The following is a 23,541-nucleotide window of genomic DNA, read 5'->3' on the forward strand; positions in this document are numbered from 1 at the left end:
GGGGTGTGGATGGGGTGGTCACTAAGCAGGTGCTACACCTTGTCCAAGAGTGACCTGCAGGCTAGCAGAGGGAAAGAGCGCCTTCTAACTCCTTTGGTAGAGACATATCTTCACCCCACCACTGACAGAGTACAAAGCAGATACTGTATTCCTCCTTCCCAATTAACTCCCACAGCCTGAATTCACTGGATATCAAATGCATCCAATGTTTCATGTCCCAGATGTCATACACAATCTGCACATGATTATTTTGAATTTACTAACATTGAACAATAAGAAGCTGATCTTCATATCTTAACAAGAGACATGTCTGCCTATTCAAGTTACCTTTTCTCTTGGAACCTTTTAAGTCATTTGCAAGGAAGTGAAAATGAAAATACACTGTTTTGCTCTTGAAAAGCCAATACACTGAAAACAAACTCCAGACATCCAGTGGTGCCACAGCACATTAAATTTAAAATAGAGAAACTGGCATTTCAGCTTGGCCAGACTGTGCCTGCATTCATAAGGAAGTTTTTGATGAATGAGGATTAAAACTGATCCAAGTTCAGCAAGTCATTCAACCTATCTACTCCATTCCAGTTCCGAATGAAGTAATCTCATTCAGTCCCACTCCCTTCATCTTTCTTCATAGTCTGGCAAACTATTTTTCCCTTGTGGCATCAAATTCCATTATGAAAGCCCTAATCACTTTTGCTTCCAGCAAATTAACAGAAGACTGCAGATCCTAACCACTTACTGTATTTAAAAAAAGCAGACCTACTGAATCTCTGCTTTCAATCTGTGCCTCAGTGTCTTAGTACCTACCTGAGTAAAGAAATAACTTTATTTTATCCTACCCAAACCCACCATGACTTTGTTCTCTCACACCTCCTTTAAAGCCATTGTACTCCAAGGAGAATAAAACGTGGTGAATACAGTGAAATGCATCGTTTGCCTTAACAACCAAGGTAACCTAAGGGTGTGCTGGGGGCAGCCTGAAAGTGTTGCTTCTCATTAGTGCTAACATGGCATGCACACAATGCTTGGCAGAAGAGCACAGAAAACAACAAATGACTAATCGACAACAGCAAAATGAGCCTTTTCCACCCTCCCACCCACACACACAAAACTGGTCCTCCAATCCCAGGATGGGCTTCCAGCCTCCAATGGACTAGCAGATAACAGGACTCTGACTGTTATAGTTGGATTCCCAGGAACCAGACTACACTTTCCTAAGACCTCCAAGCCCTTCCTTAATTGAACTCTATGCTCCAGATGTGGCCTAATCAATACTGCATAATTCTCTTCACTTGTGAGATAACTTATCAGTACAGCCTTACATTATCTTCAGCCACACAGGATGAAAACGAAGACACGTTTCAATGCAACTGGCACTGAATTACTCAGTTTTAATGTTTAAGCACCTCATTTGGCCCCTTTCCAGATAGGATTTACCTTAATTCCATGCCCATAATCTTCCCATATATTTCAATATGCTATAATTCCCTTGTTAATAATTTGACTACTTAGAGTAATACGATCTGATTTGCAAACTCATTGTACGAAAAATTCTCCCAGCTTTGTGTCTGATGTGTAGTGTATTGAAATTTGATTTAAGAAAACAGAATCTTTAAAATTTCCCAGCTTACAGTAAGTAAGCTTTTGTTGGAAAATTTCAAAGAATAAATAACTTCAGTTGTCTGCCCCAACATTGAAGACAAAGTGAGTTGTGTACTGCAGTATGATTATGGCACAAAAGCAGAACATTTTTAATACTGCAAATCTGAAATATAATCAGAAAATGCTGTAATAGGGCAGGAACCATCTAGAGAGAGAGAAAAACTGAGCTGGCGCAGCAGTTCTCATGAAATGGTATCGATCAGGCACGTTGATTATTATTCCTTCCACCATCGGTTGTCTGACAGAAGAAATCCTGCAGATGCTGGAAATCCAGAGCAAAATATACAAAATGCTGAAGGAACTCAGCAGGTCATGTAGCACCTAGGGAGAAGAATAAGTAGTTGACATTTTAGGCTGAGAGTACTGATGAAGGGTCACAGCTCGTAACATTGTTTATTCCTCTCCTTAGATGTTGCCTGACCAGCTGAGTTCCTCCAGCATGTTGTGTATGCTGTTCAGAATTTGAATTATGTTTAAAAGCAACTTAAAAATCAGTAGCTAGGTGACCATGACTCTATCCAACTACCGTGCAAAAAAAATTGCTCTTGAAACCAAGGTATCAAGCAGCAATTATTAACTCTGGCTCATATCAGACATTCATTATCATTAGCTGTGTTGGATTTGAGTGTGAAATTGTTATTTTTCTTGTAGTTTAACTCTTCCTATGCTTGCTTGTATTTCTATTTAACTACCTACGTGTGTGATTGTTCAGTGAATTTTCAGTAATTGTAGTATGGCTGAATCTGAATTTTTCTTAGTATTTCTGCAACAGGAGTCACGCCATCTGAACCTATTTCATAGGCTACCTCTTATCACCAGATCCAGCAGCTGCATTATACCTATTGTGGCAAACTTCTTTGAAAGCAGTTTAAGAAGCCAGCCCATCACCACCTCCTTGGGACAACTGGGAACGTGCAATAATTGCCTACAAAGCCTTTACCCCAAGAAGGAACAATAAGAGAACTGGGGTCAGTCGTATGTCTGACAAGTTTATAAATCCTGCCTTCACTAGTTCTCTGCAGGACACTGCAAACACATGAAAGCAACAATGAAAACTTTTCTGGGTGACATGGTAGCACAGCAGTTGTCGTGATGCTATTATAGTTCAGGGCACTGGGAGTACAGAATACAATCCCAATGTCACCTGAAGGCAGTTTCTATGACCCTCCCTGTGAATACGTGAGTTCTCTCCAGGTGCTTTGGGTTCCTCCCACATTCTAAGGATGTACCAGTTAGTGGTCATTGTAATTCACAGAAACATATAAAATTATGAAAGGGATAGATATGATGGGTGATTGATAAGTTTGTGGCCTAAGGTAGGAGTCGTCAATTTTAGAAAACCTAGCACATTTATTTTTCAATATAGTCCCCTCCTACATTTACACACTTAGTCCAGCGGTCGTGGAGCATACGGATCGTGACAATAGACAATAGGGGCAGAAGTAGACCATTCGGCCCCTCGAGTCTGCACCGCCATTCTGAGATCATGGCTGATCATTCTCTATCAATACCCAGTCCCTGCCTTGTCCCCATATCCCTTGATTCCCCTATCCATCAGATATCTATCTAGCTCCTTCTTGAAAGCATCCAGAGAATTGGCCTCCACCGTCTTCCGAGGCAGTGCATTCCACACCTCCACAACTCTCTGGGAGAAGAAGCTCTTCCTCAACTCTGTTTTAAATAACTGACCTCTTATTCTCAATCCATGCCCTCTGGTACTGGACTCTCCCAACATCTGGAACATATTACCTGCCTCAATCCTATCAAATCCTTTAATTTTCTTAAACGTTTCAATCAGATCCCCTCTCAATCTCCTCAATTCCAGCGTGTACAAGCCCGATCTCTCCAATCTCTCTGCGTAAGACAGCCCTGCCATCCCAGAAATCAACCTAGTGAATCTACGCTGCACTTCCTCAATTGCCAGAATGTCCTTCCTTAAACCTGGAGACCAAAACTGTACACAATATTCCAGGTGTGGTCTCACCAGGGCCCTGTACAAATGCAAAAGAACATCCTTGCTCTTGCATTCAATTCCCCTTGTAACAAAGGCCAACATTCCATTTGCCCTCTTCACTGCCTGTTGCACTTGCTCATTCACCTTCATTGACTGGTGAACTAGGACTCCTAGGTCTCTTTGCATTTCTCCCTTACCTAACTCGACACCGTTCAGACAATACTCTGCCCTCTTGTTCCAGCTTCCAAAGTGGATAACTTCACATTTATTCACATTGAATGACATCTGCCAAGTATCTGCCCACTCACTCAGCCTATCCAAGTCTCCCTGTATTCTCCCAACGTCCTCTTCGCATGTCACACTGCCACCCAGTTTAGTATCGTCAGCAAACTTGCTGATATAGTTTTCAATGCCCTCATCTAAATCATTGACATAAATCGTAAAGAGCTGTGGTCCCAATACAGAGCCCTGTGGTACCCCACTAGTCACCTCCAGCCAGTCTGAGAAACACCCATTCACTGCTACCCTTTGCTTTCTATCTGCCAACCAGTTTTCTATCCATGTTGAAACCCTGCCCCCAATGCCATAAGCTCTGATTTTACTCACCAATCTCCTATGTGGCACCTTATCGAATGCCTTCTGAAAATCTAGGTACACAACATCCACTGGCTTACCCTCGTCTAACATCCTTGTTACACCCTCAAAAAACTCGAACAGATTAGTCAACCTCCAGAAAGTGTCCACAGCAGGAGTGATTGATAAGATTGTGGCCTAAGGTAGAAGGAGATGAGTTATTAACTTCAAACTTTCCGCATAATGAGGGAATCTGGGACTAGAGGGCACAGCTTCAGAATAGAGGGACAACCATTTAGAACAGAAACAATGAGAAATTTCTTTAGCCAGAAAGTGATGAATCTGTGAAATTCATTGCCAATGGACAGCTTTGGAGGGCAAGTCATTGGGTATGTTTAAAGTGGAGGTTGATAGGTTGTTGATTAGTCAGGGCATCAAAGGTTACTGGGAGAAGACAAGAGAATGGGGTTGGGAGGGATAATAAATTAGCTATGATGGAATGGCAAATAGACTCAATGGGCAAAATGGCCAAATTGTACTCCTATGTGTTGTGGACTTGACGGGCCAGATTGCCTAATTCTGAATTTCACGACATATGCCAGTAATTTTTAACCCGATTCTGATTGGAGAGTATAAGCCTTTGAAGAACTGATGCACCATGCTGCCTAGCAGCTGCTCGATTTAAAATATCACAGAATTCATTAAATAAGCTAGAATCAAATTGACAATTGGACAGTGACAGGAGGGAGAGAAGTTACAGGTGAAAACCCAGATATTTCCTCTGTGGTGCTATGAGTCAGAAGTAAATTTCTCCAGATGCATTGCGGAGAGCATTCTGACTGGTCTAGAGGCTCCAATGCATGGGATCGTTAAGAGACTGTAGAGGGGTGTAGACTCAGCCAGCTCCATCATGGGCACATGTACCCCCCCCCCCCCCACCACATCTTCAAAACAGGATGCTTCAAGAAGGTGCCATCCATCATTAAGCACCCTCACCACTGGGCCATGCCCTCTTCTTATTACAGTAGTACCTTCAGGGAGGTGCTAAGGAGCCTGAAGACCCACACTTAATGCTTTAGGAACAGCTTCTTCACACCCCCCCACCCCCCAATGCCATCAGATTTCTGAATGGTCCCTGAACCTGACCTCACTACTCATTTATTTTTTTATTGTAACTTGAAGCAATTTTTTTTAATGCCTTGCTACAAAAACAAAATTCCATGACATATGTCAATGACAAGGAAGTTGATTCTGACCTTTACAAGGACAGCTTGTGATGGACAATGACATACTGCTAAAGGCGAGGCCAATGTGTAATGTATTACCATTAAACTAAATGAGGAGATGAAGATCAAGTGCAAGTTCAGAAGACTAGAATACAAGAGCAAAGATGTAATGCCGAGGCTTTATAAGGCATTGGTCAGACCTCGCTTGGAATAATGTGAGCAGTTTTGTTCAAAGTAAATTTATTATCAAAGTACATATATCAACATATACAATCCTGAGATTCATTTTCTTGTGGGTATACTCAATAAATTCACATTATTATTATTGTAAGTGAAGCAGGCCAATCAGTCCCTGGTGCCCGCTCTCCCATAGTACAATCACAGCTGATCTTTTAATTCAATATTACTTTCCTGTATTAACACACACCCTGAATATCTCACCATTCATCAATCTATTGATCACCATCTTAAGTATACCTAGCACTGAGTCTCCTGGGAGGAGAATTACAAAAATTCTTGGCCTTCTTGGTGAAGATAGTTCAGTTCAGTTCAATGGCTGAGCCTTTGAGTGTGTGATGTTAGTTCTCAACATCCCAACTAGGGAAACCGTCATCATCAAGCCTCAAAAAAGTTCTTTATGAGAGCACATCCCAATCTCGTTAACTCAAGCAGCAAATACCAGACCAGTCGGCTTAATCTAATCCTCTGTTCATACAGTAAATCCCACTTTCCAGAAATCAACCTGGCATTCCCACTGGATGTGAATTACTTTTTGAAAACTATTTAGTGTATATTACAGGTGTGATCTTACAGGGGCTCTATAGAGCTGCAGTATATTTAATACACCTCATAGTGAGCTAAATTGAAATTTAACTCCCTTGTTTTATGTTGAATTTTCAGCTTTCAACTAAAGTCTCGTATGATGTCCCATAAAGGCTTTATAATTACCAGATCAAGTAGGTTTTTAAAAGCTTATTACAAGATCTAATACAGCCTGTGTCATCACTGGCTTCTCAATCTACAGAACCAAGAAATGATCTTGTCCATGTTGTCAAATTTATTCTCTACAGTAATTATTTGGGTTACTAGGTCTATTTTTTCTGATTATTGAAATATCCTTTCACATACACTCCTAAACTTATATAATTCTGGCAACAACTTTAAATTCCTCGGTGGTATCATTTTAGAGGACCTGTGCTGGGCCCAGCATGTAAGTGCCATTATGAAGAAAGCATGGTTAGGCCTTTACTTCATTAAGAGTTTGCAAAGATTCGGCATGTCATTTAAACTTCAACAATCTTCTGAAGATGTGTAGTGGAGAGTATATTGACTGGCTGCATCACAGGTTGGTATGGAAACAACAAGGCCTTGAATGGAAGATTCTACAAAAAGCAGTGGATATGGCCCAGACCATCATGGGTAAAGTCCTCCCCATCACTGAGCACATCGACATGAAGAGTTATCGCAGGAAAGAAGCATCCATCATCAGGGACTTCCACTATCTCAGTCATGCTTTCTTCCTGCTGCTGCCATCAGGAAGAAAGGAACAGGAGCCTCAGAGCTCACACCACCGAGTTCAGGAACAGTTATTTCCTCTCAACCATCAAGCTCTTGAACCAAAAGGGATAACTATGCTCAACTTCACTTGTCCATTCATTGAAATGTTCCCACAACCCATGGACTCACTTTCAAGACTCTTCATCTCATGTTCTCAATATTTATTGCTTATTTGTTTATTATTATTATTATTGTTGTCGTTTTTTTGCACAAGTTGAACGCCTAAGTTTGTGCGGTCTTTCATTGATTCTATTATGGTTATTATTTTATTAGGGATTTATTGAGTATGCCTGCAAGAAAATGAAGCTCAGGATTGTAAATAGTGACATATCTGTACTTTGATAATAGATTTACTTTGACCTTGAAATTTAGAGTTCACATTAAGCAGGAAACAGGCAGAATTCCTGACTTGAAGTAAGCTGCTGAAGGGGTCATAAAGGACTACTTACAAGTAAAAGGAAATTGCCAAAACATCTTTTGAACATTACAATTATACTCTTTGCAAGGAAGATAAATATATTTCAGACTGCCTTTGACGCTTTTCTTCAGTGCAATGACATTTAAATATTTTTTTCTATGTAAAAGAAATATTCTCCCTTTGAAATGGTCTAATAAAAGCGCTGTCACAGCAGTGAAATCAGTTTCTTTTCTTCAGCGTCTTTTGCGCATTAACTTGCAATTATTTTACTCTCTGTAAAGGTTGATACATAGACTTCAGCATATGTTTTCATATTAAAAAATCTCTTGTGAAAAAAACTATTAGTAAAGGTTGGATGAAATGTAGCGGTGAGAGTTCTTTAATTTATTTGGAAATGTTTTAAAACAAATAAATCCTGTCTCTGAACATGTTTAGCACAGACATGTTGCCAGAGGTCAACTGTTGACACATGGCAACATCTACAAAACATTTGAAGTAATTCTTCTGAGATTTCTGTTGTCAACATTTCATTTCAGTAACAATACTAAATTAAGCAGAAGGAAATATCAACAACTTGAGAATACTGAAGTTCTGTACTTTGTTCTCCACTGATTGCTGGAGACATCCTTCAAGTCCACTCTGAACAAGGTTCCTCTCACTATGTGTGACACTTCTCATTTTTGGACCACCTCTCCTCTGGCTGTAAATGTGCTTTCAGAGCAACATGGCTAGATTACAAATCGACAATTGGACAGTGACAGGAGGGAGAGAAGTTACAGGTGAAAACCCAGATATTTCCTCTGTAGTGCTATGAGTCAGAAGTAAATTTCTCCAGATGCATCGCGGAGAGCATTCTGACTGGTCTAGAGGCTCCAATGCATGGGATCGTAAGAGACTGTACAGGGGTGTAGACTCAGCCAGCTCCATCACGGGCACATGTACCCCCCCTCCCCCACCACATCTTCAAAACAGGATGCTTCAAGAAGGCGCCATCCATCATTAAGCACCCTCACCACTGGGCCGTGCCCTCTTCTTATTACAGTAGTACCTTCAGGGAGGTGCTAAGGAGCCTGAAGACCCACACTTACTGTTTTAGGAACAGCTTCTTCACACCCCTCCCCCCCAATGCCATCAGATTTCTGAATGGTCCCTGAACCTGACCTCACTACACACTTATTTTTTTATTGTAACTTGAAGCAATTTTTTTTTAATGCCTTGCTACAAAAACAAAATTCCATGACATATGTCAATGACAAGGAAGTTGATTCTGACCTTTACAAGGACAGCTTGTGATGGACAATGACATACTGCTAAAGGCGAGGCCAATGTGTAATGTATTACCATTAAACTAAATGAGGAGATGAAGACCAAGTGCAAGTTCAGAAGACTAGAATACAAGAGCAAAGATGTAATGCCGAGGCTTTATAAGGCATTGGTCAGACCTCGCTTGGAATAATGTGAGCAGTTTTGTTCAAAGTAAATTTATTATCAAAGTACATATATCAACATATACAATCCTGAGATTCATTTTCTTGTGGGCATACTCAATAAATTCACATTAGAATAATAACCATAATAGAATCAATGAAAGACTGCACCAACTTGGGTGTTCAACCAATAAGCAAAAGGTAACAAACTGTGCAAATACAAAAAAGAAAGAAATAATAGTAACAAATAAATAAGCAATAAATATCAAGAACATGAAATGAAGAGTCCTTGAAAGCGAGTCCATTGGTTGTGGGAACATTTCAATAATAAGGTGAGTGAAGTTAAGTTATCCCCACTGGTTCAAGAGCCTGATGGTTGAGGGGTAATAACTGTTCCTAAACCCAGTGATGTGAATCACGAGGCTCCTGTACCTTCTTCCTGATAGCAGCAGCTAGAAGAGAGCATGGCAGGGGGAGTCCCTGATAATGGATGCTGTTTTCCTGCAACAATGCTTCATGTAGATGTCCTCAATGGCGGGGAGGGCTTTACCCGTGACAGACTGGGCTGTATCCACTACTTTTTGTAGGATTCCTCTTATCTTAGAAAAGATGTGCTGGCATTGGAGAGGGTCCAGATGAAGTTCACGAGATGAAGCGTTATCATATGAGGAGTGTTTGATGGCTCTTGACCTGTACTCGCTAGAGTTTAGAAAAATGAGGTGGAATCTCATTGAAATCTATTGAATATTGAAAGGCCTATATGTGGACAGGATGTTTTCTATTGGGGGGGGGGTCTAGGACCAGAGGGCACAGCCTCAGATTAGAGGGATGTCCCTCTAGAACAGAGATGAGGAGGAATTTCTTTAATTAGAGGGTAGTGAATCTGTGGAATTCATTCCCACAGACGGCCGTGGCGGCCAAGTCATTGACTGCACTTAAAGTGGAGGTTGGTAGAATCTTGAATAGTAAGGATGTGTGGCTAGGCATAGCTCAAATACCATCTATACATCTGCTGATGTTGGTAGAATCTCAGGTGGTGACAAGAGTGAGATATGTCAACTAGTGGAGTGGTGTCATAGCAACAACGTGGCACTTAACGTCAGTAAGAGCTGATTGTGGACTTCAGGAAGAGTAAGACAAAGGAACACATACCAATCCTCACAGAGGGATCAGAAGTGGAGAGAGTGAGCAGTTTCAAGTTCCTGGGTGTCAAGATCTCTGAGGATCTAACCTGGTCCCAGCATATTGGTGCAGTTATAAAGAAGGCAAGATAGTGGCTATACTTTATTAGAAGTTTGAAGAGATTTGGTATGTTAACAAATACACTCAAAAACTTCTATAGTTGTATCATGGAGAGCATTCTGACAGACTGCATCACTGTCTGGTATAGAGGAGCTACTACACAGGACCGAAAGAAGCTGCAGAAGGTTGTAAATCTAGTTTTCTCCATCTTGGGTACTAGCCTACAAAGTACCCAGGACATCTTTGGGGAGCGGTGTCTCAGAAAGGCACCGTCCATCATTAAGGACCTCAGCACCCACGGCATGCCCTTTTCTCACTGTTACCATCAGGTACAGCAGGTACAGGAGTTACAGAAGCCTGAAGGCACACACTCAGCGATTCAGGAACAGCTTCTTCCCCTCTGTCATCCAATTCCTAAATGGACATTGAATCTTTGGACACTACCTCAGTTTGTAAAAAATATACAGTATTTCTGTTATTGCATGTTTTTAAAAATCTATTCAATGTATGTAATTGACTTACTTGTTTATTATTATTATATTTTAAAGTTTTTATTATTTTTGTTTCTCTGCTAGATTTATGTATTGCATTGAACTTCTGCTGCTAATTTAACAAATTTCACGTCACATGCCGGTGATAATGAACCTGATTCTGATGTCAAAGGTCACGGGGAGAAAGCAGGAGAATGGGATTGAAAGGGATTGGCAATAATGGAATGGCAGAGCAGACTCAACGGGCCAAATGGCCTAATTCTGCTCCTATGTCATATAGTGTATTTTCTGATCTTATTTCCAGTACCTCACATTTGCTGGCTTTCTCCCTGTTACTACCTGGCATGTATTTTAGGATTTTGATAATAAAACAAGGCTCATGTCATAATAGGAAGATAGTTCACATAAGGACACTGACTCTAATGCCAGTGTAAATCAGCAACTAGGCAGAATCAATATTCAGGACTAATGACATGAGTTGTTTAGACCAAATGGTCTTTTATTTAAAGAATTCAGAATCGAAGGAACGTCTTCCACTTTGCACAAAGCAGCACTGTTGGGATGAATACCACAATACTAAAGTTACACTTGCACTCTCGTATCACGCTACAGATTGGCTTACGACTCCAAATAACCCAGAGCCAACACTTATCCTTTCTGTCAAAGACTGCAGATAAAGTGTCACCGTAGAATATCCCCAAGTTCAACCTAGCCATTAACTACTTACGCTTTGGGTCGGATCCATCTGGACTGCTAAATCCAGCATCCTTTGCTGACACCCAGGCAGCAAAACAGTCACTCTCGTCTAAAGTAATTGTCAACATCTACCAGAAAGAAACAGAACACAAACACAAATTTAGACACTGCTAATTAGGCAGATGGAAAAATCTACAGCTTTGCAGCTTATCATGACAGCAATGATAGCAAAACTTCAATCTAGCTCATTATCTCTTGTCTAGGCATTTTTCTTAATAATGTTCTCTGCTTATAGGATTTCTCAGTAATCCATTGCACTCTTCTCAATAAACTTAAAAGCAATGACACCATGATAATCTTGTAGTGCAAACTTTATCACCTACCCAAGGACTGGAAAATGCCGGATAACAACACGCACACAGAACACAACCCTGACGGAAACACTGACAAAAGTAAGCAATTGTAATTCCCATACAAATTTAAAACTAATTTATCATCAAGTTACTGGGAACACGTTGTGATTTGCTCTTTAGAAAGTGTGACTCATGGATTAGAACATGGCAGATATTCTAAGTAGTTGGCTCCTTGCAATGAAAAGTACAGCATTAATTTTCTCTGAACTTGATGTCGGACTGCGTGCGATATGCGAGCTATGCCTAACTCTAAGGCTGACCTTTAAATGCCTCCTCAGTTCAGGGTTAGCACAGGCAACAAATGCCGGCGATCAACTGATCCCATAAATAATTAAATTGTAGTTGAAGGCTGATCAGTGGTTGGGTTGGATATGAGTAAACTGGTAGGTTGGGGTCCAATGTGATTGTGATGCTTCTTTTTAGGTAGGGTTTCTAATCAGCATCTGACTAAGGGATTGGTAAAAGAGCTAAGGACATATGTTTAACACAGAATCTGTATAAAGTTCTCCAATTCTTACAGAAACAACTGAATAATAGTAGTACGATCACTCGAGTTGAGTATGATGTTCTACTCAGGGGTTACTCCCTTAATGGAGATTGCCTGTGCATGACTTTGTTTGGGGAGGCTGATGCACAGGCGATCCTCGACAGATCAGGATCAGACTCCGGTGGCATAGACTGCAGGATGATTGAGGACCCTTCATGGTGCAGCCTTCCTTTGCCTTCACTGTTTTATGATCCGTCATCATCCATCTCCACCACTGGTTAGATCACGACCTCAGCTAAATAATAATATCAAGCATTTGAATGACAGAAATGCCAAAGGATTTTGACACCAGTGACAAGATATTACCAAGAGGTTAAAAATCAAGGCCAGGAAATTGGAAGGACACAGAGCCTCCAGAGAAAAGACCAAAATAAAGAAAAAACAAAGACATGAAAGGAATCTCTGAGAAAGATGTCTTTGTAAAAGATATTTAATGAAGCTATAAATAACACTTACATGAAAAATTGCAAATCTGTACCTGTTTGTTTTGCTTTTTGCCCACATTTTCATGCTTTATAATGAAGTGGATAGAGTTAATTGTATAATTGTTTCTGAGCCAATAGTTCCTTAGATTTTCTAATCAAATATTTGCCCCGCAACGTCACTGCTACTAAATTCACTGAAGTAAAATGCATAGTTGAGTCTACGACGAACGATTAGCCACCAGGGAAATCAGTTATCTACAAGCTTAGAGTTCTTGGACCACTACAATCCAGGAATGTGCAGGCTGCTAACAGGACAGATCTTTTTAGAAGAATAACACATTTTAGAAGACAGGGCTTCAGACATACTTAAAAGTCCTTTCATTCAATACAATTGTATAGAAAAAGCTTGCAAGAGTAATCATGTGAAAATGATAAGCTGTTCTGGAAAAGTAGAAAATACAATAAAAAAACATAAGAGGTGATAAAAAGTGTCAGAAGATTAAATTGAGGATTAGTAAGAGGTTTATCAGAATTATGAACCTCATAAATGGCACAAAGGGACAGGCAGGAAAAGCTTCAGCAAAAAAAAATAAAGCCAATATTCTGCCAAAGTGAATGTAATGAGAAATGCTCTTGGTTTCAGTTACAAACTAAATGAGCTGCCACTGCTGCCCTTTTCAAGCAGACAAACTTAAAAGTCAACGTACATGCTTCCTTTCTTTAAAATAAAACACCTACAGGAATTACCTTAATTTGAACAGCTTGAGGGATAAAATTACGATCGACAGGAACACTAGACTACATCAGTCCAAGACATTTCAGTTTTACAGTTATTTAGTTCCTCAAGTCAAGGACCTTTAAAGGAACAATATCCTTTACAATGGAACATTGAAACTAATATTATGTTCCACCTTCTTTAGTATAGCCCCCTCCACACCACCAGCAGAAACCTTCACAGCAGATCTGCACTGCCACTCTGGAGCTGGCTGAGAAGACTGAAGAATGGTCCAAGGCAGAAATGCACTCAGCAGCCGATTTATTAGGATTAGGAGTGGAATCCATTCTGGACTTCTGCTGCTGTAACCCGTCCACTTCAAGGTTTATTGTGTTGTGCATTCAGAGATGCTCTTCTGCACACCACTGCTGTAATGTGTGGTTGTTTGAGTTACAGTCGCCTTCCTGTCAGCTTGAACCAGTCTGGGTAATCCCTCTGACCTCTCTCATTAATTAGACATTTTTTCCCTACAGAAGTGTCAATAACAGGATGATCTTTTTGTTTCTCACACCATTCTCTGTAAACTCTAGAAACTGCTGTGTGTGAAAAATCATAGATCAGTAGTTTCTAAGGTACTGAAACCACTGCCTAGACCAGGGGTCGGCAACCAGCAGCTCCGGAGCCGCATGCGACTCTTTCATCTCTGTGCTGCGGCTCCCTGTGGCTTTGGAAAATAAATGATGAGTATTTAATTAAAATGTATTTTATGTTAGTTTGTTAGTTTTTGAAATGTAATTCTAAATTTGAAGATTATGGTGATCTTGTACAATCTAAATAAAACGTGTTTTTTGTCGCTATTAATATACGTCACCACTGCCAATGCCTGACACCCGCCAGTGCACAATTTCTTTAATTTTTCAATCCAAGGTAGGCTAACTATGGAAAATTCTAAAAAAAGAAAAGTGACTGAAGAAAACAGAACGCTTAATGATACGTGTGCAGATTCATTTGCTTTCACTGCTGACGAGACTGGTTTACCGGTATGCTTAATATGCAATGAGAAACTAGCAAACAACAAAACGTCAAAAGTCGCAAGACATTTCCAGAATAAACACGCAGCCTTTGCTCAAAAATATCCGGATGGAGATGAGAGAAAAAAAGCTGTTTTGGAACTGATGCGGAAGGTTGATCTGAGCAAAAATCATTTCAAGAAGTGGATGAAGTCTGGAAAATCAACGACATTTGCTAGTTTTGTTGCCGCTCAGGAAATAGTCAGGCACGGGAAGCAGTTTACAGATGGTGAATATATAAAAGAATCTTGCATTAAGATTTCAGAACATCTATTCATGGACTTTAAAAACAAGAGTGAAATTGTGCAGAAAATCAGGGATATGCCCCTCTCTGCAAAAACTGTCAAAGACAGAACCATAAAAATGGCAGAAGACATCACAAGACAGCAAATTAAAGACATCAATTCACCTGTGGCCTACTCGATTGCCTGTGACGAGTCTAAAGACAAAGGTGATATTGAACAAATAGCGCTGTTCTGCCGGTTTGTAAACTCTGCCAGGCCACAGGAAGAAATGATTGAGTTGATACCTCTAAAAGGCCAAACACGGGGGGAGGACATCTGTGAGGCTGTCTTGAATTGTTTAAGAGCCAAAGTAATAAAGACCACCCACCTGGTGTCAGTAGCTACTGATGGGGCACCAAGTATGACAGGAGCGCACAAGGGATTTGTGGCTTTACTGCAGAAGTCGCTGGACAGAAAGCTGCTGACTTTTCACTGCATTTTGCACCAAGAGGCACTGTGCGCTCAAACATTTCCTCCGGAATGCACAGAAGTAATGGATGTTGTCATTCAGATTGTCAATAAAATAATGGCAAAAAGTTTAAATCACCGTCAATTCCGTTTGTTACTGGACGAGCTGGAAAGCGCATATTCTGATCTCCTGCTGCACAACAAAGTCCGGTGGTTGTCCAGAGGGGAGGTGCTGAAACGCTTTGTCGCTTGTCTGGAAGAAGTGAAAACTTTCCTGGGCAGCAAAGGGCTCACCTTTCCTGAGCTGGAACAGCCAGAGTGGCTGGAAAAGCTACACTTCATGGTAGACATGACAGCGCACCTGAACACGCTGAACACAGTTCTTCAGGGGAAAGGACGCACAGCCCTGCACATGTTGGAGGATGTTTTGGCATTCCAGCGCAAGTTGACAGTGCTTGCCAGAGATTTACAGAAAGGCACATTGTCTCACTTCCCCAATTTAAGAGAATTCAAACAAGCTCACGACATGATAAATTCAGAGTATTTACATTCTGCAATCATCGCAATGCAAACATCGTTTGGGAAACGCTTCTGTGAGTTCAGAGGAAAAAAACATATTATCCTTCCTGGTCACTCCCCTAAGCATCGATCCATCCCTACTGAATACGACTGCATTGGCAGGTGTGAGTCAACCTGATCTTGAGATGGAACTGAACTGGCCAACATAGCCGACAAAGACATATGGGTGTCCAAGTTTAGACGCTTGACAGCAGACCTTGAAGATGTTGCCCGTCAGAAGGCCGTTCTTGCTCAGAATCACAAATGGAGTGATATTGAAAACCTCCCCAAACCAGACAAACTTGTGTTCGAAACATAGAATGCTATCCCCGACATTTATGTAAACATTAAAAAGTATGCGCTTGGAGTCCTGTCGATCTTTGGATCCACATATGTATGTGAGCAGGTGTTCTCCAACATGAACTTTATTAAAAACAAACATCGCGCATGCCTCACAGATGACAGCTTGCGATCCTGTCTAAAGATGAAGGTGACGTCATACAGCCCTGATGTGCAGACGCTGTGCGCCGAGGTCCAGGAGCAGAAATCCCATTAACCAAGTATGATAAATATTTTAATTGCCTATTATTTTACGTATATTCAAATTTTTTCATTGTTCAGTGAAATAGTACTTTTATTTTTCAGGTTGACAACTGGCTGATGTTATTTTTGGTTTGCTGCTGGCGGACAATTTAAGTTGGGCATTTTTCATAAATACAAGAAGGACTCAAATAGACATTGAGTATTTTACTTAAAAGTAACCTTCAACCCAACATCTTTTGTTCGGAGTTCAAAAAGTTTTTGTTGCATGCAGAAATGTAATTTCGTTATCTCTGTAGGAGTTCATTGATTTCATAAATGCAACACATTATAGTTTGTTTATACATAGCATAAAGGCAAAAAAAAAACGTTGTATGCAGTGTTATTTCATTTTAAATGTCAAACGGGTTTTGTGGCTCCCAGTGTTTTCTTTTCTGTGGGAAACGGGTCCAAATGGCTCTTTCAGTGGTAAAGGTTGCTGACCCCTGGCCTAGACCAACAATCATTTCACAGTCAGTCACATTTCTTTCCCCTTCTTAAGTTTAATCTAAACAACTCAATCTTTTGACTCTTTCTGCAAGTTTTTATGCACTGAGTTGCTGCCACATGATTGGCTGAATAGATATCTGTATTAACATGCAAGTGTACAGTTGTAAAATGGCCATCGAGTGTTTAATGCACATAATCTACCCATCCCTCTGCAACTCAACAAGGGGCAAATTAATGAACTTGTTTCCAAGTCAACAGCATATTTCACCATTAAGACCACATTGAGAGAAGATAAAACAATTCTGATACCTGGTATATTTTTAAATGTGTAAGGATATAGCGGAGGCAATCAGCTAATTGACATAGGATATAGGTACATTAGAAGCAACTTGGGCAGATATTTGGGATCATATATGAGTCATTTTGGTTTAGCAGATTTGGAGATGGCTAATGGTGCTAATCCGAGAACTGTAAACTCTTCCACATATGGGGCAGGTGGTGACTGACATGGTTAAATTGAGAGTTTAGCTACTTTACCTGCTTCCACAGGCCTTCTCTTTTCTGATCAACAAGGAAGCCATATCCCAATTCCCCTTTTAAAAGTAGCTTAACTGGTCATTATAAATTGTTTGTGATTAGACTAGTGTTGAATAGGTGTGTTGCTGAGTGGTGCAGGCCATTGGGCCAGAAGATCCTGTTCCATGCTCTCGCCCTAAAAAGAAGTATAGATTACGTGACCTGAGCAGCAGGTGGTAAATCCAAAAATTCCACACCGAAAATTGGGCTGCACCTCAAATAACGACAAGTTGGAGTGTAGGATGGATAGAGCTCGGTGACATGGTGACAACAACCTTTCCCCCAAAGTCAACAAGAGTTGGTCTTAGACGGCAGGAAGTAGGGTGGTACACAAAAACAAAAAAAAACATTTCAGAGATAGCATGTCCAAGGAACAGATGGTATTCCCAAGTAAATCCAAAAATCCATCATCAGTCACAAAGCCACAGTCTCACTAAAACTTTGGGAAGAGGAGGACATTTGAGGAGGTCATCTTCAAGAGAGGAGATGAGACTGACTGCAATAGCTATGGAAGTTGTGCAGTGGCATTTCCCTGCTATCTCCTCCTCAACTGCCTACTTCCAATGGCCAATGGCCGGAGAACTAGTCCTCAACTCATTATGTGGATTCAGTTCATCCACAGGCAGAGTGTACAATAAGTCCAACACATCAAAGTACAACAACTCCATGAAAAATATGGGGAGCGGACCCAGCCACTATCAGAAACAATGTGTGTGTAGGCCTCCGTTAGCCTTGACAGACCATGGATTTGTGCCTTTGGAAAGTTTCCAGGGCGCAAGTCTGGGCAAGGTTTTTTTTTAAAATGGAAGACTGGCAGTTGCCCAAGCTGCAAGTCTCCCCTCTCCACTCCACTGATGTTGTCCAAGGGAAGGGCATTAGGACCCATACAGCTTGGCACCGGTGTCATCGCAGAGCAATGTGCGGTTAAGTGCTTTGCTCAAGGACACACACAGTCTCAGCCAAGGCTTGAACTAGCGACCTTCAGATCACTAGACGAATGCCTTAACCACTTGGCCACACGCCAACACCAGAAACAATGTACCAGAGTATTCAAGAGTACAGAACCTTCAGCTGTGACAGGGAGGGGGTGGGGGATGTAAAAGAGGAGAAGGCATTACAACATTGATTTGGGAGTCTATTACTGGGGATAAGGGAGGATATGAGTGGAACAAAACGGGGTGATCACTTTTCTTAAGGTATACCATGAGCCTCCTAACAGTCAGTAAAAAACAGTAGAGCAAATATGCAAACAAATCTCAGAGAGATAAAAAGCAGAAGAATTCTACTAGGGGGTTTTAATTGCCTAATAACAGAACATAGAACATTACAGCACAATTCAGGCCCCTTGGCCCACGATGTTGTTCTGACCTTTTAATTTACTCTAAGATCAATTAACTCTTCCCTCCTACATATCCCTCCACTTTTCTATCATCTACGTGCCCAGCTAAGGGTCTGTTAAATGTCCTTAAAGTATCTGCCTTTACCACCCACCCTGTCAGCGCTATTATTAATAGTAATAACAACTAGGTGCATTTTAATGTGAAAGACTCAGAGGGGATAGAAGCTTTTACAACCAATACATGGATATTCCAAATAGAGAATTGTTATAGGCTGGACTAAAGTTAATTTTATGAAATGCAGCTGGGGAATTGGTCATTGGGAGAGCACTTCGGAAAGAGTGATCTTGACTATTAGCAGAGTGGGAGCAACTACTTACAGAATGCTTGATGGTAAAGATTAAAGATGACATTCATGTGTTACACGTACATTGAAACAGAATGAAATACATCATTTTCTGTCAATCAAATCAGCCAGGATTGTGCTGGGCTGACTGCAAGTGTCACCATTAACTCTGAGATTTATGTGATTAATTATTTCCTTCAGTTTTTTGGTGTTTTCTTTCTTGTAGATGATTGATGGACGGGTGATCTCTTAATTTTTTGTGTCCTCGGGGTTTGGTGCTACTGTTGCTGTTCTTTTTGGCGAGTGGGAGGGTCTGGGTTTGTTTTGTGTAGGGGTTCATTAATCGTTATTACGGCTGCTTTTTGCTGTGGGCAAAGGGAGGATTTTGGGGTCTGCAAGTTCTTTCTTTTCTTTTTTGAGCCATTTGGGGGGGGGGGGGGAAGTTGATGTCTTTTCTTTCCTCAACACCGTTGGTCTTTCTGTATTTCATGGCTATCTAGACTAGACAAATATCAGAGCTGTATTACACATGCATACTTTGACAATAAAATGGACCTTTGAACCTTTTAACTTGTGTATCTTTGGAATGTGGAAGGAAACTGGAACACACGGAGGAAACCACATACAGGAGAATGCACAAACCCCTTAAAGACAGTGCAGGGAATTATACCCCAATCTTACAACTGGTGCTATAAATAGTATAACGCTAATCATTGTATTATGCCAACCGCTATGCATTTAGGTATCCTGTGACAGAATACCTCAGTGTTGAGGATAATGTAGAACATCAGACAACTCTACTGAGAGAAATGTACTATCGTTCTTCTTAATATTAATTTTGACAGCAGTAAATTAATATTTATTTGAGTGAGTTATTTTCCAAAATCATTTCCAGATTATTTCATAGCTTACAATTCAAATAAAAAGTTTGATCTGTATTTCCTCTCCAATGTTCTCTTCAACATTATTCAATATTACCCTGAGCAACACACAAAATACTGGAGGAACTCAGCAGGTCAGGCAGCATCTATGGAAAAGAATGAACAGTCGACATTTCCAGCCGAGGCCTTCATCAGGATACCTTGAACACATTCATTCCCTCACAACCACTAGGTCAGAAACCAGGGCATCTTTCCCAACATTGCAGCAACCCAGCCTATCAGTTTTACCAGGGCAACTTGTGTGACCTTGCTGGGAACATATCACCGTGCAAGGAAAATAGTGGGATTTAGTCACAGCTACCAATAAAAATAATCAGAACTTACCCCTGTTTTTAAGTCCACTGAGAACCAGTTTGGCACATAAACCATCTTAAACCTTTTCTTGATTTCTTCTTCAAATTCTACTTTCCCAAGGTCTTCCACTTTGCAAGCCTGTCAGGGAATGTATGAACCATTAAAGCTTGCAGTATTCACTCATACATGCAGCACAAAAAGAAATCCTGGTCACAGACCTCCAGCCTCCAAAGAAACCCTCCACTACCTCCCACCACCAATCCAATTTTATATTCAGTTGGCTAATTCATTCTGGATCCCACATTCCAACCTTCCGGACCAGATAAACATGCAGGAAATTGTGAAAGACCTTGCTAAAGTTCATGTAGACCATGTCCACCACCCTGCTTTCATCAATTTGGGTTAGATATACATGGGACTGTAGATGCTGGAATCTGGATCAATGAACAATTTGCAGGAGGAACTCAGTGAGTTAGGCTGGAAACTACAATCCTGATGCAGGATTTCAACCTGAGACCATGACAGCTCCTTTTATCCCACAGACTCTGTCCAACCCACTGAGTTCACCAAGCAGATTGTTTATCACTGAACAATGCATGAACTTGTCTTCTTGAGATCCAAGCATTTGAATACAATTTCCAAAAGCAGTCTCACCACTCGATTTCAACCAGGTCAGTGAAATTGGACTGCAAAAGTTTTCCCTGGAAGTGAAGTTAAATCACAAAGAAGTTGTATTACATTCAGACCACTTTGGTCTCCTGCTTATGCAGCCATCAGGCTTTTTCATTCTTTCAAACCGCGATACTTGAAACAAAAGTAAAATTTCATGGTTTTAAATTTATCATTTTTAAGGAGCAATTAATTAAAAAGATAACATGAAAATTGTAGAACAGCATTAACTTTTAAATGAAGGTCAATAGCTCAACTGAAATGAATGGAGCTGCCCTTGGTGTGTGTAAAAATGAGGGAAAAGATAGTAGCATCTTTCCCCTTACTTGGTGGCACCATAGCTCAGTAAGGAAATACAATGCCCAGAAAAGTCCAGTCCATCACTGAGCACAAGGAGCATTGCCACAGCATCCATCAGGATCCCCATCATCAAGGCCATACTCTCTTCTCGCTACTACCATCAGAAAGGAGAAACAGGTGCCTTAGGTTCTACACCACCAGGTTCAAGAACAGTTATTGCCCTGATAACTTAACTCACCACAATGCTGAACTGACTTCACAACCTATACACATTTTCAAACACTCTTCAACTCATGTTCTTAGTATTATTTATTAACCTACTAACTATATTAGAATTAGAATTGGGTTTATTATCACCGGCATGTGACATGAAATTTGTTAACTTAGCAGCAGCAGTTCAATGCAATACATAACATAGAAGAAAAAAATAAGTAAATCAATTACAGTATACATATATCGAATAGATTAAAAATCGTGCAAAAATCAGAATATATATTAAAAAAGTGAGGCAGTGTTCATGGGTTCAATGTCCAATCAGGAATCAGATGGCGGGGGGGGGGGGGGGGGGGGGGGAAGAGAAGTTGTTCCTGAATCGCTGAGCATGTGCCTTCAGGCTTCTGTACCTCCTACCTGATGGTAACAGTGAGAAAAGGGCATTCCCCGGGTGCTGGAGGTCCTTAAAAATGGACATTCTTTCTGAGACACCTCTCCTTGAAGATGTCCTGGGTACTTTGTAGGCTAGCACCCAACATGGAGCTGACTAAGCGTACAACTCTCTGCAGCTTCTTTCGGTCCTGTGCAGTAGCCCCCCCCCCCCCCCCCCCCATACCAGACAGTGATGCAGCCTGTCAGAATGCTCACCATGATATATCTATAGAAGTTTTTGAGTGTATTTTTTGACATGCCAAATCTCTTCAAACTCCTAATTAAGTATAGTTGCTGTCTTGCCTTTTTTTAATAACTGCATCAATATGTTAGAACCAGGTTAGATCCTCAGAGATCTTGACACCCAGGAATTTGAAACTGCTTACTCTCTCCATTTCTGATCTCTCTCTGAGGATTGGTGTGTGTTCCTTTGTCTTACCCTTCCTGAAGTCCACAATCAGCTCTTTCATCTTACTGATGTTGAGAGCAAGGTTGTTGCTGTGACACCACTCCACTAGTTGGCATATCTCCCTCCTGTACGCCCTCTCGTCTCCAACTGGGATTCTACCAGTTCTGTCATCAATGGTTCTGTCATCATCAAATTTATAGATGGTATTTGACCTACGCCTAGCCACACAGTAATGTGTATATAGAGAGTAGAGCAGTGGGCTAAGCACACACCCCTGAAGTGCTCCAGTGTTGATCACCAGCGAGGAGGAGATATTATCACCAATCTGCACAGACTATGGTCTTCTGGCTAGGAAATCAAGGATCCAAGAGTAGAGGGAGGTACAGAACCCAGGTTCTGTAACTTCTCAATCAGGATTGTGGGAATGATAGTGATAAATGCTGAGCTATAGTCAATGAACAGCATCCCGACACAGGTGTTTGTGTTGTCTAGGTGGTCTAAAGCCATTTGGAGAGCCATTGAGATTGCGTCTGCTGTTGACCTATTGTGGCAATAGGCAAATTGCAATGGGTCCAGGTCCTTGCTGAGGCAGGAGTTCAACATTATTATCACTATTTTTGTATTTGCGCAGTGTTTCCACTTTTGCACATTGATTGTTTGTGTGTAGTTTTCATTGATTCTATTGTATAGTGTTGTCACAGGCAAGCAGCATCCATTGTCAGGGAGGCTCTCTTCTCACTGCTGGCATCAGGAAGGTGGTACAGGAGCCTCGGGACTCACACCACCAAGTTCAGAAACAGTTATTTCCCCTCAACCATCAGGCTCTTGAACCAGAGGGGATAACTTCATTCACCTTATTACTTAACTCTTCCCACAACCTATGGACTCACTTTTAGGACTCTTCATCTCAGTATTTATTACTTATTTATTATTATTATTTCTTTATCTTTGTGTTTGCAGCATTTCTTGTCTTTTGCACACTGGCTGAACCCCCATGTTGGTGCGGTCTCTCACTGATCCTATTATGGACTTATTGAGCAAGAAAATGAATTTCTGGGTTGTATATGGTGACATACATGTACTTTGATAATAAATTTACAGTGATTTCTTTGTACTTTTATTTACTTTTAAAATTTATTATTTGCATGATTTGTCCATCTTTGTTATGTATGGTTTTTCATAAATGTTATTGTACATCTGCACTCTCTTGTAAATGCCTGCAAGAAAATGAATCTCGAGGTATATGATGACATATGCTCAATGTACTTTGATAATAGATTTAATTTGATCTTTGAACAGATTTATTTTTCTCCTTGGCTCAGTGTCTCA

General features: G+C 40.8%; 1 protein-coding gene across 1 annotated transcript in view; it reads right to left on the minus strand.

The window, feature by feature from the left end:
• LOC132395334 (WD repeat-containing protein 48) overlaps window positions 1–23,541 on the minus strand; it is a 94,965-nt gene that overhangs the window by 20,373 nt on the left and 51,051 nt on the right. The window contains exons 12-13 of the mRNA XM_059971781.1: window positions 20,220–20,327; window positions 11,278–11,374 (exon numbers count right to left, since the gene is read on the minus strand). Coding sequence (XP_059827764.1) covers window positions 11,278–11,374; window positions 20,220–20,327 — 205 coding nt within the window. The remainder of the gene's footprint in view (window positions 1–11,277; window positions 11,375–20,219; window positions 20,328–23,541) is intronic.

Source organism: Hypanus sabinus, chromosome 6, assembly GCF_030144855.1.
Source record: "Hypanus sabinus isolate sHypSab1 chromosome 6, sHypSab1.hap1, whole genome shotgun sequence".
Classification (NCBI taxonomy): Eukaryota; Metazoa; Chordata; class Chondrichthyes; order Myliobatiformes; family Dasyatidae; genus Hypanus; species Hypanus sabinus.